Here is a 17,890-nt window from a genome sequence, read left to right as displayed (position 1 = left end):
ATTCTTTGGTGTTCTGCCTTCTTTATGGTCCAGCTCTCATGACCATATATGACCACTGGGAAGACCATAGCCTTGACTACACGGACCTTTGTCGGCAGAGTAGTCTCTGCTCTGTCTAGGTTTGTCATCACTTTCCTGCAAAGAGGCAATCATCTTCTGATTTCATGGCTCTTTTGGAGCCCCAAAAGAGGAAATCTATCACTACTTCCACATTTTCCCCTTCTATCTGAAGGATGAGCACCACAGAATTGATGCTTTACATTGCGGTGCTGGAGAAGACTCTTGAGAGTCTCTTGGACTGCAAGGAGATCAAACCAGTCAATCCTGGAGAAAATCAACCCTGAATATTAACTGGAAGGACTGATGCTGAAGCTCCAATACTTTGGCCACCTGATGTGAAGAGCTGACTTATTGGAAAAGACCCTGATGCTGGGAAAAACTGAGGGCAGGAGGAGAAGGGGAAGATGGAGGATGAGATGGTTGGATGGCATCATTGACTCAACAGACACGAATTTCAGTAAACTCCAGGAGATAGCGAAGGACAGTCTGGTGTGCTGCAGTCCACTGGGTCACAGAGTTGGACATGGCTGAGCAACTGAACAACAACAACAACCAGAAAGAGAAATTAGAGAATAATCCCATTTACAATTGAATCAAAAAGAATTAAATAGTTAGGAATAAATATAACCAAATAGGTAAAAGATCTGTATACTGAAAACTGTAAGACACTGATGAAAGAAACTGAAGACAAATAAATAGAAAGACTTTTCATCCTCATGGATTACAAGAATTAACACTGTGAAAATATTTATATTACTGTAAGTGATCTACGATTCAATTCAACCCCTATCAAAATTCCAAAGGTATTTTTCACAGAAATTGAATAAACAAGCCTAAAATTTATATGGAACTACAAAAGAGAAAGAAGAACAAAACTGAAGGCATTATACTACCTGGTTTCAAACTATGTGACAAATCTATAGCAATCAAAAAAGTATAACACTGGCATAAAAACAGACACATAGATCAATGGGACAAAAACAGAAAGATCATAAATAATGGTCAATTCATTTACAACAAAGGAATGAAGAATATTCCACAGGGAAAGAATAGTCTCTTCAATAAACAGTGTCAGGAAAACTGGACAGCAACATATAAAAGAATGAAATTTGACAATTATCTTACACCATACACAAAAATTAACCTAAAGACGGATTAAAGACATGAACTGTGAACATAAGACATGAAGTATAAAATTCCTAGAAAAAAAACAACATCATAGACTGTCAGCTATTAGACAGTTATGTAACAGCAATGAGACAGTTACAGTCTCAGCAGTAACTGTCTTTTGGTGATTTTTCTTTTTTTTTTTTTTTTTGCATTTTACATCAAAAGCAAAAGCAAATGAGCAGGACTATATTAAACTAAAAAGTTCTTACACAGCAAAGGAAACCATCAACAAAATGAAAAGTCAACTTATGGAATGGGAGAAAATATTTACAAATCATTTATCTGGTAAGGGGTTAATAGCCTGAACATATTTAAAAAATCACAACTCAACACCAAAAATAAAGGCAGAGAATCTGAACAGACATTTTTCCAGAGAAGACACCAACGGCCAATAGGTACAAACAACACTAAGCATCATGAAACTCGAAATCAGAACTACAATAACATAACAACAAGATTCTAATTTGAATAGCACAGGAAACTATATTCAGTATAGTTTATCTTGTGATAAACCATAATGAAAAAGAATAGAAAAAAGAATGTATATTTGTGTATAATTGAGTCACTTTGCCTACAGTAGAGATTGATACATTATAAATTAACTATTATGTTTCAATTTAAAAAAATAGCCAACAAGGACCTACTATATAGCACAGGGAACTCTACTCAATATTCTGTAATATCCTAAATAGAAAGAGAATTTGAATAAGAATGGGAAAAAGATTAAATTAAATCAAAAAATTAAGAAAAAAACTCACAGTGAGCTATCACTTGACAGCTGTTAGAAAGGCTGTATATAAAAGATGAGCTATAATAACTACTGGTGAGGATGTTGAGAAAAATGAATCCTGTATACTGCTGGTGGGAATGTTAATTGGCGCAGTAACTATGAAGAACAGTATGGCAGTTCCTTAAAAAATTAAAAACAGAACTACCATAAGATCTAGCAATCCCACTTCTGGATATTATCTGAAAGAAAATCTGTATGGAAACAAAAAATCCCAAAGCCAAAACAGTCTACAGAAAGAAGAACAAAGCTCAGAGTATGATGCTCTATGATCTGAAACTATTCTACAGATCTATAGTAATCAAAATGGTATGGCACTGGCACAAAACTAGACACACAGTTCAATGGAACAAAGTAGATAGTCCAGAAATAAACTCACATTTTATGTTCAATTAATCTATGGCAAAGAAGCGAGAATATACAATCGGAAAAAGACAGCCCCTCTAATAAATGGACAGAGATATGCAAAAGAATCTAAATGGGCTACTTTCTTAAACCACATACAGCAATAAACTCACTATGGAGTAAAGACAAAGATAAGATCTGAAATCATCGTATTTCTAGTAGAAAACACAGGCAGTAAGCTCTCTGACATTAGTCTTAGCAATATTTTTGGGGTCTCCTCAGGCAAGGAAAACAAGAGCAATAATAAACAAGTAGGACTACATCAAACTAAAATGCTTTTGCACAATGAATGAAATTATCAACAAAATGAGGTACCCTACTGAATGCTGCTAAGTCACTTCAGTCGTGTCCGACTCTGTGCAACCCCATAGGTGGCAGCCCACCAGGAGGAAATATTTGCAAATGATATAATTTGATAAGGGGTTAATATCCAAAATATACAAAGAACTCACACAGCTCAATATCACTAAAACAACCTGATTTTAAATACAGGCAGAGGACATGAATAGACATTTTTCCAAAGAACACATACAGATGCCAACAGGCACATGAAAAGATTCTCAACAACTCTTATCACCAGGGAAATACAAATCAAAACCACAATGAACTACCTCAAACCTATCAGAATGGTTATTATCAAAAACACAACAAATAACAACTGTTAACAAGAATGTGGAGAGAAGTGCACTTTTAGTGCACTGCTAGAGAGAACACAAATTGGTAGAGACGCTGTTGAATACAGTATGGGGGTGCCTTTTTTTCTCAACTACCATATGACCCAGTAATTACACTTTTGGGTATGCTTCTGAATAAAATAAAATACTAGTTAGAAAATATATCTGTACTCCTATATTCATTGCAGCATATTTTACAACAGCCTAGATAGAAAGTGAAAGTGAAAGTGAAGTCACTCAGTCGTGTCCAACTCTTTACGACCCTGTGGACTGTAGGCCACCAGGCTCCTGCATCCACGGGATTTCCCAAGCAAGAATACTGGAGTGGGTTGCCATTTCCTTCTCCAGGGCATCTTCCAGACCCAGAGACTGAACCCAGGTCTCCCACATTGCAGATAGATGCTTTAAACTTTGAGCCACCAGGGAAGCCCATCTCACATATGGTAGCAATCTAAGTGTCCATCAATTGATAAATGGATAAAGAAGGTATATATACAGAATATATTTATAAAATAGAATATTAATCAGACATAAAACAGACTGAAATCCTGATTATTTGCAACAGCATGGATTGATCTAGAGGGTATTATGATAAGTAAAATAAGCTAGACAGAGGAAAAACAAATATTGTATTATTTCATTCATATAAAATTTACATATGGAATCTAAAAAACAAAACAAATGAACAAACATAACAAAAAAGAAACACACTCAAACAGAGAACCACCTGGTGGCTGCAGCTGGGAAGGGGGAAGGGAAAGGAGATAAGTGAAATAGGTGAGAGAGACTAAGAGGCACAAACTTGGTTATAAAATAAATGAATCGTGGAGATAAAAGGTACAGTATGGCCAATACAGTAAATAATATCCTAGTAACATTGTATGGCATCAAATGGTAACTAGACTTATCATGGTGATTTTGTAATGTCCAATCATTATGTTGTACAGCTTGAACTAACATAGTGTTGTAGGTCAATTACATTTACTTTAAAATAAAGACAGAAAAAAAAAAAAGAAGGGGCAATATTCAAATTTTTTAAAGCAACAAATAAATAAAATGAGGAGAGTCTTAAAAAGACTACTTAATAACCTAGATAAACATATATAAGGAATTCAACTGATCTGCTATTACAGTAAGTCCCCTACATATAAATGAGTTCCATTCTGAGAGCACGTTCATTAAGTCCAACAAAGGTAGCTGCAATCAGCTATTTTTCACACAAATACTTAAAAAAAAATTTTTTTTTAACTTACAGTACAGTACCTTGGAAAGTACAGTGGTACAGTATAACAGCTGGTACCTGTTAGCAGCACCAGCTACATCACCACTGCTTTTATGCTTGCTTCTGGACATTCAGAAAACTGAGATCATGGCATCTGGTCCCATCACTTCATGGGAAATAGATGGGGAAACAGTGGAAACAGTGTCAGACTTTATTTTTGGGGGCTCCAAAATCACTGCAGATGGTGACTGCAGCCATGAAATTAAAATACACTAATTCCTTGGAAGGAAAGTTATGACCAACCTAGATAGCATATTCAAAAGCAGAGACATTACTTTGCCAACAAAGGTCCATCTAGTCAAGCCTATGGTTTTTCCAGTAGTCATGTATGGATGTGAAAGTTGGACTGTGAAGAAAGCTGAGTGCCAAAGAATTGATGCTTTTGAAGTGTGGTGTTGGAGAAGACTCTTGAGAGTCCCTTGGACTGTAAGGAGATCCAACCAGTTCATTCTGAAGGAGATCAGCCCTGGGTGTTCTTTGAAAGGGATGATGCTGAAGCTGAAACTCCAATACTTTGGTCACCTCATGCGAAGAGTTGACTCATTGGAAAAGACTGATGCTGGGAGGGATTGGGGGCAGGAGGAGAAGGGGACAACAGAGGACAAGATGGCTCGATGGCATCACTGACTCGATGGATGTGAGTTTGAGTGAACTCCGGGAGTTGGTGATGGACAGGGAGGCCTGGTGTGCTGCAATTCATGGGGTCGCAGAGTCAGACACGACTGAGCGACTGAACTGAACTGGACATCTTGGGCTTGAAAGAAAGATACTGTACTCTGTAATGTAAAGGACACAAAAGCACAGCCACTTGTAGAGGATGCACACGTGACAATATGCCAGACATGTGAACTAATTTATGTGGGTGGACACGCGAATGCACGCTCACATCTTTCAAAGTTTGCAGCTTGAAGGTTTGTATGTAGGATACTTAATGGTATTACAAATACTGCAAGTTTTCTTCTATACAGTGGTTTCTTCATGTTAATTACTGGTTAAGAACCAAGTATGTTACCCGTGGTGGATTCATGTCAATGTATGGCAAAACCAATACAGTATTGTAAAATATATTTGTAAAAATATATTGTAAAAAATATATATTGTAAAAATATATATATATACATATATATATAAAATCTCTAGGTCCATCCAAAAAAAAAAAAAGCTGGTCCTAATGTACAGTATAACGACAATAGGTTATACTGTTGTATATTAAAAAGTTGTTAACAGAGTAGATGTTAAGACATTCTCCTTTTTATTTTTTGGTATATATACGAGATGATGTATGTTAACCAATTTACTGTGAAAATCATTTCATGGTATATGTAAATTAAGTTATTATGCTATACACAGTTAGAGAAGGCAATGGCACCCAACTCCAGTACTCTTGCCTGGAAAAAAAATCCCATGGCCTGAGGAGCCTGGTGGGCTGCAGTCCATGGAGTGGCTAAGAGTCGGACACAACTGAGCGACTTCCCTTTCACTTTTCACTCTCATGCATTGGAGAAGGAAATGGCAACCCACTCCAGTGTTCTTGCCTGGAGAATCCCAGGGACAGGGGAGCCTGGTGGGCTTCCGTCTATGGGGTCGCACAGAGTCGGACATGACTGAAGTGACTTAGCAGCACAGCAGCAGCAGCTATACACAGTGCTGTATGTCAACTATATCTCAAGAGAACTGCAAAATAATTTCACCAAGTAATTACAGAATACAGAATTTTTTCAAGTGAATCAGGAATATTCATCAAGAGAGACCATATGCTGGCCAATAAACTGAGCTTCAAAAAACATTTAAAAAATTCAAATCAGGTTCTTTCATGAATTCATTTGTTTAATGAAAACAACTAATGTTCACCACTAATAACAGAGATATCTGGAAAATGACTAAATATTTGGAAATAAACATATATAGGAGATATTAAAATGTAAGAAAAGACATGAATAAAATGTAAACATAACCGAAAATTAGGTTATACAGCTAATTTTAATCAGCTGACGATACAGCTGAAGTATTGCCTAAAAGTAAGTTTATACCCTTAAATATTTTTGTAAAGGAAGATTTAAAGTCAATAATCTAAGCTTTCACTTTAAGAAAATTTTAAAAAGAAGAGAATATTAAGCCCAAAGTAACTGGGAAGGAATATATGGAACCTGAAGGAAATATTATACAATAGTCCTCTTTTATGCTCAGTTTCACATTCTGAGGTTTCAGTTACCTGCTGTCAACTAAGGCTTGAATATAATACATGGAAAATTCCAGAAATAAACAATTCCTAAGTTGTAAACTGCGTGGCATTCTGAGTGGTGTGATACAGTCTTACACTGTCCCTTGTCATCCAGCTCCAAATTGCCAAGGATGTAAATAATCCTTTTGTCCTGGTATGTGCCTTTTAGCCACTTAGTGGTCAACTAGGTTATCAAATCAACTGTTGCAGTATCAGGATGCATGTGTTTAAGTAATACTTATTTTACTTAATAACGGTCCTGAACTGCAAGAGTAGTAATGCTAGAAATCCAAATATTCCAAAAAGAAGCTGTAATGTGCTTCAGTGAAAAGGTGAAAGTTCTAGATTTAATAAGGAAAGAAAAAAGTTATATGCTGAGGGTGCTAAGATCTATAGTAAGAATCTTCTATCCATGAAATTGTGAAAAAGAAATTTGTGTTATTTTGCTATCATAGGTCAAACTGTAAAAGTTACAGCCACAACGTGTGAAGATGAAAAAGCCATTTAAAGTGTACAACAGAGGGAAAGGCAGAGAGACCACATAATAACTTTTATTATTATAGTATACTGTTATAATTATTCTATTTTATTGTTAGTTATTGTTGTTAACCACTTACTGTGCCTAATTTACAAATTAAACTTTATCATTTGTATGTACAGGAAAAAACTTTGTAGTATATAGGGGTCAGTACCACCTGTAGCTTCAGGCATTCACTGAAGGTCTCAGAACATATTCTGGGAGGATAGGCAGGGACTACTGCATGTCTTAACTATGTGATGGTAACAAGGGTACATACGTATAAAAAAACAAACCTTTGACAAAATGTACTGAATTTCTTATTTTAGATGGATGCATCATAAAATGTAAGGAAATCTTACTTTTAAAAAGTGTATTTTTAAACAATGATGCAACATTTAATGATTTTGAAACAATTTTTTCTGTCTTATCAACACTAAGTAGTAATAACAGATTATCAGGTGTGTTTGATAATAGAAACCAACAGATCCCGCATGCAAAAGCAACAAAAAGTACACATGACACTGTGATACAGGCACTAAAAAAAACCATCATAAAGAACTCTATAATTACAATTTGTTAAAAGAATTTAACATACCTACTTGATTACCTAGTTTTACAGGTTCTATTTCTAAACTATTTAATTTGCGACCTTCTTGGTAGTCATTACAAGCAGTAAGATTGTGAGATAACTGATTTGCAGTCAGGTTTGCCTGAAGCTTCTGAATTTCTGCCTCTTTTATTGCAAGTTTAATCCTGGCACAAAAGAAAATAAACCAAAAGCATTAGAAAGATTCTGTAAAAATATCACATCCCATTTTTCTCTTTCAAATTAAAAAAATTTTAATTAAAACTCTGATATTAGTCAACTATTGGCCAGGAACAGAAAATCTTACAAACCACTGAATACATTGTAAACAGGTTCAGTTACTTCAGAAACAGGATAGTACCTTACGGCCAGCAATTCTACTTTTAGAAACATCTGCTAGGGAAATTCTCACATATTATATAGGAAACATGTATATATACTTCACAGCATTATTTTTAACAGACAAAAACTATACATACAGTAAGTCTCCTTCAAGTTGCACACCTACCAAGATGCGAATGTGCATTCTCATGTCCAATCACGTTAACTGACACGTCTGGTGCACTGTCATGTGTGTGCAGCCTCTTGCAAGGGGTTGTGCTTTTGTATCCTTTACTGTAGAGCACTGCATAGAGCACAGCAGTACATTATCTTTATTTCAAGCTCAGGATGTCCAGAAACAAGCATAAAAGCAGTGATGATATAGGTGTTAAGAAGCTTCAAGTGATGATGTTGGAAACAAAAGTGAAAATAATTGAGAGTGGAGTCAAAAAGATGGGAGACATCGCTAGGTCTTGTAACACGAATTGCTCAACCATTGGCACAATTCCATAGAAAATGGACAAAGTTATGGAACGTGAAGTCCACTGTGCTGATGATGTCAACAATATGAAAGAAGCATGGAAAAGTGATGAAAGAGCTAGAGAAACCTCTTGGTGTGTGGAGGCAAGATAAGCATCAGTGTCAAGGCCTGCTCAGTTTAATACTGATTCAAAAAAAAACTAAAAGCCTTTATGAAGACTTTAAGAAACACAGCAAAAAAACAGTGAAAGTGAAGTCACTAAGTCGTGTCTGACTCTTGCTACCCCATGGGCTGTAGCCTACCAGGCTCCTCCATTCATGAGATTTTCCAGGCAAGAGTACTGGACTGGGTTGCCATTTCCTTCTCCAGACGATCTTTCCAACCCAGGGATCAAACCCAGGTTTCCCACATTGTAGGCAGACACTTTACAGTCTGAGCCACTATCAGGCACATCTTTAAAAGCCAGTCATGGCTGACTTTACCAATCCAAGGCTAGAGCCAATTTTCACAAGGTAAAAGTAAGTAGCGAGGCAGTGAATGCAGATATGGTAGCTACCCAGGAATTTCCTGAAATGATTCTGAGAAATTATTGATGAAGGCATGTATTTACCCAAGATGGTTTTTAATGTGGATGAGACAGGATTGTATGGGAAGAGAATGCCAAACCGAAGTTATGTCAGTGAGGAGGAAAAGTTGATGGCAGACTATGAAAGCAGCAAAGGATAGGATAACTATTATTTAGGGGTAACACTTTTAGCAATACGGAGCTGAAGTCTCTCAGTTCATTATTCAGGGAACTCAAGAGCCCTTAAAAACATAGCCAAGGGTTCTCTTTCTGTTGTGTGGAAGACTAACCCTAAAGCCTGGGTTATATAGGCTGTTTGCCAGGATGGTTTTGCTTGGAGAAGGATGTCCCATTCAGTATTCTTTTGTTGCTTAACAACGCTCCAGGCCATTCCCCATTCATGGGCAACTATCATCCTAACATCTAAGTAGTGCATCTGCCACCAAACACTACATTGCTCATCCAACCTAAAGACCAGGGAGTTATAGAGACTTTCAAGAAATATTATTTATGTCAGACTTTTTTCATCAAACAGTAAAGGTGAGTGACAAATCAGGAACAACCTTGCTACAATTTTGGAAGGACTGTAACATAAAAAAACATTGACTATAGGTCATAAGGGTTTCCCTGGAGGCTCAGATAGTAGAGAATCTGCCTGCACTATGGGAGACCTAGGTTCGATCCCTGGGTTGGGAAGATCCCCTGGAGAAGGGAATGAGTACCCACTCCAGTATTCTTGTTTGGAGAATTCCACAGACAGAGGAGCCTGGCGGGCTATAGTTCATGGGGCTGCAAAGAGTTGAACACGATTGAGTGACTAACACTGGGAGTCACTGGATAGGCCATAAAAAACAATGACTTTGCTTGGTGTGACTTAATGGCTGTCATTATGAATGGGGGTTGGAAGAACCTTTGCCCACAGTTTGTTCACAATTTTTGTGGATTTGAGAAGGTGGATGAGGAGTCCAAAGAGGTCCTCAGCAACTTAATGACCGTCAGCAAGAACCTACAGCTATATCTACAAGAGGACAACTTCACTGAAGAGCTGATGGAATTGGAGGCCCAGAGAAAGGACAATGAGACACAAGAGGAAGAAGTAACTGAAGACCTAAAGAGATTCACAATGCAGGAAATGGCAAGGGTATTGTATTTGAGGAGGCACTGTAGTTTTTAAGGCACAGGACCCAAATGTAGAACAGTACATGCAGATGGCAGCAGCTGTTCAGAATGCAATCCAGTGCTACTGTGTCATTTATGATGAGAAAAAAAGAGCTACTAGCCAGACATCACTGAATCATTTTTTGCAAGAGGTAGAACTAAATCCAGCAAGGAATAAGAACCTGTGCCATTAATGTCAGATGTGAGTGAAACTGCAGCTTGCCCTCCAACTTCTATTGCTGATGATCCTTCAACTCTACCATCTCCCACCTCTCCCTCCTTCAGTTAGTAACTCGTCTTGCCCGTTCACTTGATACCAACCCCTGTATGCCAACTACTGTACTGTGCTATTGTACTTTTCAAGTTACTGTACTGTAAGATTTAAGTTTTTTTCTTTTTTGTATTTGTTTTTTTAATGTATTATTTGTGTGAAAAGTATTATAAACCTATTATAGTTTATATATATATATATATTATATAGCAAATTGTATTAGTTGGGTACCTAGGTTAACTCTGTTGGACTTAAGAACACACTCTTGGAATGGAACTTGACTGTATGTAGGAGACTTACTGTAAGGTAACTATAAACAAAGGAACAGATAAATTGTGATCAAGTTATAGGATAGACTCTTACACTTCTATTAAAACTAAACTGACAATACTAATCCATCCATTGATCAATCATTCCACCTACTTACCCCAACATGGAAGAATTTTAAAATGATGCTGAGTGAAAAAGCAAAATTACAAACAATATAAAAACAGCATATTTATGCATATAAGTGTAAACATGCACAAATGAAATGAAGAGTAGATACCCAACTCATGAAAGTAGATAATTAGGAGGAGAATGGGACTAGTGTTAAGGATTAAAGGAATTTAATCCATCCTGTAATGTTTTACTTTTTATTTAAAGAAACAGATTCGAAAAAAGTATCAAAAAATGTTCAGAAGAATCAGCCTTCATTGTGGAAATATCAGTTCAGTTCAGTCGAACAGTCCTGTCTGACTCTGCGACCCCATGGACTGCAGCACGTAGGGCATCCCTGTCTACCACCAACTCCCAGGCTTGCTCAAACTCATGTGGAAATACAGATATTTGTTAAAACATTTTCTAGACTTCTCTGCATATTTTTCAATTTAATCAAAGATCTTAATTACCAATTTTTAAAAAACATTGTATTTGTTACAACTTCAGGATCTGAAAACCATACCTCAATTCCGAAATCACCATTTTATTTGTCTCACAGCAGCCAATGTAACTGTCTTGCTTATTTGACAAACTACTCATCTGGTGCTTAGAAAGAGGTGATTTAAAACCAAATATTTCTCTTTTTAACTGCAAGTTTAAAAACAAAGATATATAAACTTATAATACCTATGACATAATCATTTTTTATGCAGAACTTCAAGTCTGAAAAATTTTGTGGACACAAACAATCTAACAGCCATCAATAGAATGTATAAATTTATTATCCATTATAAAATATTAATGGAAAAACTATAATAGTTAAATCTCCATTATATAAATCATTATGGGGATATTTTATAACATGGAATGAAAAGCAAGAGAGGCATAGATAGTATTTTCAAAAATGCACTATTTTTTTTTTCTGGATATATTTGTATGGGGCAATATTTAAATTATGGACAAGAAAGATACATATGAATTTCAGAACAGTGGCTACCTCTGAGGAGAGACGTGAATCAGGATTAACAAAATATATAATGATGTTTTGTTTCCCTAAAAGATTTTATTCTGCAGTAGATATCAAAATATTTCCCAGATTTAGCAAATGTACTACATTGATCTCTGTATGTATGCTGTATGTTTTAAATAGAGAATTTTAAAAATTAGTTATTAAAAGGGCAAGGTAAGCACTTAATGACTACTACCTTCAAACTATAACCAAATCACACATTTTAGAAATAGAAAAATTTTCCTAAATTCACATTTCCAAATCATGTTATATAGGATGATCAAGCATGTATTACCACTTGACTTTCAGAACCACAATTCAGGTAATTCTTAATATTAAGTCAAAAGAAAGCATCAATTTAAAATGAATGCTACCTGTATTTTACTATTACCAAATTTCACAATTAGTCAGTACAATTAAAAATTTAAGCAAATAATCAGCATCCTAGGAAAGTAGATATTGCAGGGGGATGGAAACCAAGAATTCTATGTTCTGGTTTTAATTCTGCCACTCACTAGCAGGATAAATTATTTATTTCCTTGGGCACATTTCTTCACGAATAAAATGATGGTATTGAATGATTATTCTTGAACGAGACTAAGGTCTCTTTCAGCATCCTAAATCCATGAGAGTTTAAAACTGGTAAAAATCTACCATCCATTCATATGTAAAACCAACCATAACACATTTATCTAATCGTTTTCTCCTGATCTCACCTTTATTTTATACCTATCAATAACAAATTTCTGAAACAAGTATACTTATTTTCTTCCTACCCTCATTTATAAATATGGTCATATCTATAACTCAGATAAAAGGTGGCCACATGCTACCATAAAAACAATTCTTAAAGGTATACAAAAAGCTGTTCAACAGTCAACAGGGAAATGAAAATTAAAACCACAGTGTGCTATCAATTAATATTCATTAAGATGGCTGTAATCAAAGACAGACAAGAATATATGTTGGCTATCACTTCATGGGAAATAGATGGGGAAACAGTAGGAACTGTCAGACTTTATTTTTGGGGGCTCCAAAATCACTGCAGATGGTGACTGCAGCCATGAAATTAAAAGACGCTTACTCCTTGGAAGGAAAGTTATGACCAATCTAGATAGCATACTCAAAAGCAGAGATATTACTTTGACAACAAAGGTCTGTCTAGTCACGGCTATGGTATTTCCAGTAGTCATGTATGGATGTGAGAGTTGGACTGTGAAGAAGGCTGAGCGCCGAAGAATTGATGCTTTTGAACTGTGACGTTTGGAGAAGGCTCTTGAGAGTCCCTTGGACTGCAAGGAGGTCCAACCAGGCCATTCTGAAGGAGATCAGTCCTGGGTGTTCACTGATGCTAAAGCTGAAACTCCAATACTTTGGCCACCTCATGAGAAGACTTGACTCATTGGAAAAGACCCTGATGCTGGGAGAGGTTGGAGGCAGGAGAAGGGGATGACAGAGGATGAGATGGCTGGATGGCATCACCAACTCGATGGACATGAGTTTGAGTGAACTCCGGGAGTTGGTGATGGACAGGGAGGCCTGGCATGCTGCGATTCATGGGGTTGCAAAGAGTCGGACACGACTGAGCGACTGAACTGAACTGAACTGAAGATGCAGAGAAACAGAAATCCTCATATATTGCTGTTGAGAATTAAAGTGGTGCAGCCACTCTGGAAAACAATTTGGCATAAATTTGCCACATGACTCAGCAAATCTACTTCTAGGTATCTACTCAAGAGAAACCTGTGGATGAAGACCTGTAAGCAAATATTCAAAACAGCATCATTTATAACAGTCCAAAAGTGGAAAAAACCCAAATGGCCTCCTATTGGTGAATGAATAAATGTGGCAGATCCATACAAAGGAATAGTATTAAACAATATAAAGAAATGAAATACTGATACATATCACAATGAAAGATCCTCAAAACATTAAGAATGCAAAAGACCACATATTTTATAATTCAGTTATATGAAATGTCCAGAAAAGACAAATCTCTAGAGGCAGAAGAGTGGATCCCCTAGGAGTGGGGATGGGTTATTGCTGTTCAGATGCTAAGCTGTACCCGACCACATGTCTGTGCAATCCCAACGACTGTGCCCATCAGGCTCCTCTGTCCATGGGATTTTTCAGGCAAGAATACTGGAGTGGGTTGCCATTTCCTTCTCCAGGGTACCATCTCCTGGAGTTTGCTCAAACTTTTATCCATTGAGTCAGTGATCCCATCCAATCATCTCATCCTCTGTGTTCCCTTTCTCCTCCTGCCCCCAATCTGTCCCAGCATCACAGTACAGAGACTAATTATAAATGGGCACAAGGGGCCTTTGGGGGATAGAAATATATGAAAACAGGATTGTGATGATTGTTTCCATACTTGTAGATTTACTAAAAATCATTGAATAGTATACTTAAAATAGGTGAACACTGTGGTATATAAAAGTTCCTTTAATAAAACTGTTTTAAAAAATTCGATGGTATTCTTACACAAGACATAAAAGAGACTGAGACAGGGTAGAACAGTACAAAGATACTGTTCAGAAAAGAAAAAAGGATGAGATAGAAAAGAACTGATGACTAAAAGCAGGTATATAAGGAAAACAATGGAAAGTAATAAAGCAACAACAAAACCATGATCTCTTATAAAGCACTTAGGTAAAATTTTCCTTGTCACATACTTACAGGCAACTGGGACATAATTTTTTCCAAACTTCTCAGTTCTACCCTCGAACTTTCTATTTCCTGCTGACACAAATCCAGTCTCTCATTCTGTGTTGCAATACGAACTTTTAATTCTCGGTTTTCATTCATCAGAGAAAATTTTTCTCTAAGTATTTCATCTTTGTCCTCTAAGTCACTCTCTAGCTTCAGAATACTTTGTCTAGATTCAGTTAGTTGTGCCATGACTTCTGAATTTTTCACTGCCATGATCCTTAATTTTTCTTTCCCATTATTATTTTCTTCTTTTAACTGCCTATGAAGAAAAAAGTGTAAAAATGAAAATTAAACATTCACTTTCAATTATCATGTTAGTTCATCAATGTCACTTTTAAGATATGTTAAAGCTTAATCCTGAAACCTGCTCACATTTACTGAGTGCCTATCTTTTGCATGTTAGGCACTCACAACTTTATGTGGCTGGTACTATTGTTACTCCCTGATTAAAGATAAGGAAAATGAGGCAAGGAAAAATGAAACTTGCCCAGTGTTTCACAGTAATTGGACAGAATAACTCCACTATTTTGGAAGCATTTCTGCTCCCTTTTAAAAAGTGTACGACAGGAAAGTAACTCCAAAATCCTAACATGATATTTTGCAGCATCAAGTTTTAGAAAGTATAAGGAAAAATCATGAACTATTAACCATAACTCTAAAAGGTAAAATCTAATTAACTATTAATAAGATTATTACCAGCATTATTTTTTAATATATATAAACATGCCAAATAGAACAATCTAATTTTAGAACTGTAACTGAATTTCATCAGTTCCCTTTTTCACATTTTTTACATCTTGAAATGAGGTTAAACTAGGTGACTCCACCTCATCTGAAGAATATATATTCTACTAACTAGCTGATGTGGTCACCTTACAAGAATGTTCAGTTCAGTTCAGTCGCTCAGGTGTGTCTGACTCTTTGCAATCCCACGAATCAGCACGCCAGGCCTCCTTGTCCACCACCAACTCCCTGAGTTCACTCAAACTCATATCCATCGAGTCGGTGATGCCATCCAGCCATCTCATCCTCTGTCGTCCCCTTCTCCTGCCCCCAATCCCTCCCAGCATCAGAGTCTTTTCCAATGAGTCAACTCTTCGCATGAGGCGGACAAAGTATTGGAGTTTCAGCTTTAGCTTCAGTCCTTCCAATGAACACCCAGGACTGGTCTCCTTTAGGATGGACTGGTTGGATTTCCTTGCAGTCCAAGGGACTCTCAAGAGTCTTCTCCAACACCACAGTTCAAAAGCATCAATTCTTCGGCGCTCAGTTTTCTTCACAGTCCAACTCTCACATCCATACGTGACCACTGGAAACATCATAGCCTTGACTAGATGGACCTTTGTTGGCAAAGTAATGTCTCTGCTTTTTAATATGCTATCTAGATTGGTCATAACTTTCCTTCCAAGGACATTGCTGCTGCTGCTGCTAAGTCACTTCAGTCGTGTCCGACTCTGCGCGACCCCATAGACGGCAGCCCACCAGGCTCCCCCGTCCCTGGGATTCTCCAGGCAAGAACACTGGAGTGAGTTACCATTTCCTTCTCCAATGCATGAAAGTGAAAAGTAAAAGGGAAGTTGCTCAGTCATGTCCAACTCTTCGTGACCCCATGGACTGCAGCCTACCAGGCTCCTCCTTCCTTGGGATTTTCCAGGCAAGAGTACTGGTATGGGGTGCCATAGCCTTCTCCGCCAAGGACATCAGGTCTATGTTAATTTTTCTATATGTATGCAAGGCAAATATATTGATCATACTACTCTATTTAAGTATGTTAACATCAACACATGTTTTATTCATTGATAACCTTAACCTTATAAGTGGAAAACAATCTTAGTTATGAATGCCTATCTTTCTACATAATTTAAAGCCATAATTACAGAATACAAAATATTCTATTTTTAAATGTTTCAGTTTTTACTCTGCTGCTACTTCTACTTCCACACAAAAAATCCTTTTTCTATAATAGGATACTATACCTTAATTTCTCTTTTAGAATTTCAAGTTCATTTTTATACAGACCACACTTTTCATGTAGCCTTTTATTTTCTTTTTCACAATTAATTAGATTTTTCTCTAATATTTCTTCTTCAGCTTGAACCTAAAACAAAAATCTGTTTTAAGTCAACATACTAATGTGATCATAAGTTTTAGGTATTTCAAATGCAGTGATTTCAGAAATAAACAGGAGAATGGAGTAAGTACTCCACAGGTTTAAGTCCCCAGCCTTGTAGTGAAAGGAAGAAAGTGAACTTCTAGCAATAAAGAACGGCGGGGGGTAGGGGGTGGGGGGGTGGGGGTGGGGGTGGGGTGGGGAATATTAACACCTATCCAGAAATAGTTAACAACTTCAAGAGAGGGACAATAGCACTATTACCTGTAAGCAGAATTGTGCTGGTCTTACCTGGACAAGGCAAGCAACTTGACAAGGCAAGCTACATTGTTACTAAAAGCTAATGTTACTAACTTTAGTAACATTAAGTTACCAAAGGCAAATGTTCCAGAGAAGCAATTTTTGACATCTTAGCCACAGAATACTCCCAATGGAATCACAGCCCCAAACTTAAAAGATATAAAAAAGTCAAGCAGCCAGATTTGAGCAGTGAGAGTAGAGGACTGGGCAGATCAGTTCCTAGTTCCTTTGTTAGATTCTAGGGCTATGCTGAGCAGTTGTGAAATCAACAATCCTGAGGAGACATGTAAAAACTCATCTCTTCCATTTTCCTCTCTTTAGTCCTCCCTCTCCAGGAGGATATTCCCTGTACTAAGGATTCTACCTCCCCCTCCAGAATATCTTATTAAAACTTCCCTGGCAGTCCTATGGTTAGGACTCCATGATATCACTGCCAAGAGGCCTGGGTTCAACCCCTGGTCAGGGAACTGAGATCCCACCAGCCATGTGGTGTGGTCAAAAAAAAAAAAAAAAAAAAAAACCTTTCTACAGTATTTCTTTCCCAGAGACCTTTTCCAAGGCTTTCAAAACAGTGATCTTATTAATTCACACTTAAAACTTCAGCGACTAATGGAATCTTAATTCTTTTAATTGTTAATATTTCTTCCCTTCCTACCTTTCTTTGAAGAGAATTTATAAATATTAGTTAAGGATATAAAGAATTTATCTGAATGTCCAACATGGCCTCCCTCCAAACAGGTTTATTGTCATGTGGTATTACTTGAATATATTCAATGAACATAATTAAACCCTATATTACTATGTATAACCTGTTCAAGGAACCTTCCTCTGAGACCGA

The 17,890-nt window shown here is 36.8% G+C and overlaps 1 protein-coding gene across 6 annotated transcripts in view; it reads right to left on the bottom strand.

The window, feature by feature from the left end:
* CCDC18 (coiled-coil domain containing 18) overlaps positions 1-17,890 on the bottom strand; it is a 116,680-nt gene that overhangs the window by 66,550 nt on the left and 32,240 nt on the right. For all 6 annotated transcript variants that reach the window (XM_069597994.1, XM_069597992.1, XM_069597997.1 and 3 more), the window contains 4 exons: positions 16,619-16,740; positions 14,610-14,901; positions 11,445-11,569; positions 7,715-7,872 (listed from right to left, as the gene is read on the bottom strand). In XM_069597994.1, coding sequence (XP_069454095.1) covers positions 7,715-7,872; positions 11,445-11,569; positions 14,610-14,901; positions 16,619-16,740 — 697 coding nt within the window. The remainder of the gene's footprint in view (positions 1-7,714; positions 7,873-11,444; positions 11,570-14,609; positions 14,902-16,618; positions 16,741-17,890) is intronic.

This window comes from Ovis canadensis, chromosome 1, assembly GCF_042477335.2.
Source record: "Ovis canadensis isolate MfBH-ARS-UI-01 breed Bighorn chromosome 1, ARS-UI_OviCan_v2, whole genome shotgun sequence".
NCBI lineage: Eukaryota > Metazoa > Chordata > Mammalia > Artiodactyla > Bovidae > Ovis > Ovis canadensis.
The sequence above is the reverse complement of the archived record's forward strand: the minus strand, read 5'-3'. Positions and strand labels throughout refer to the sequence as shown.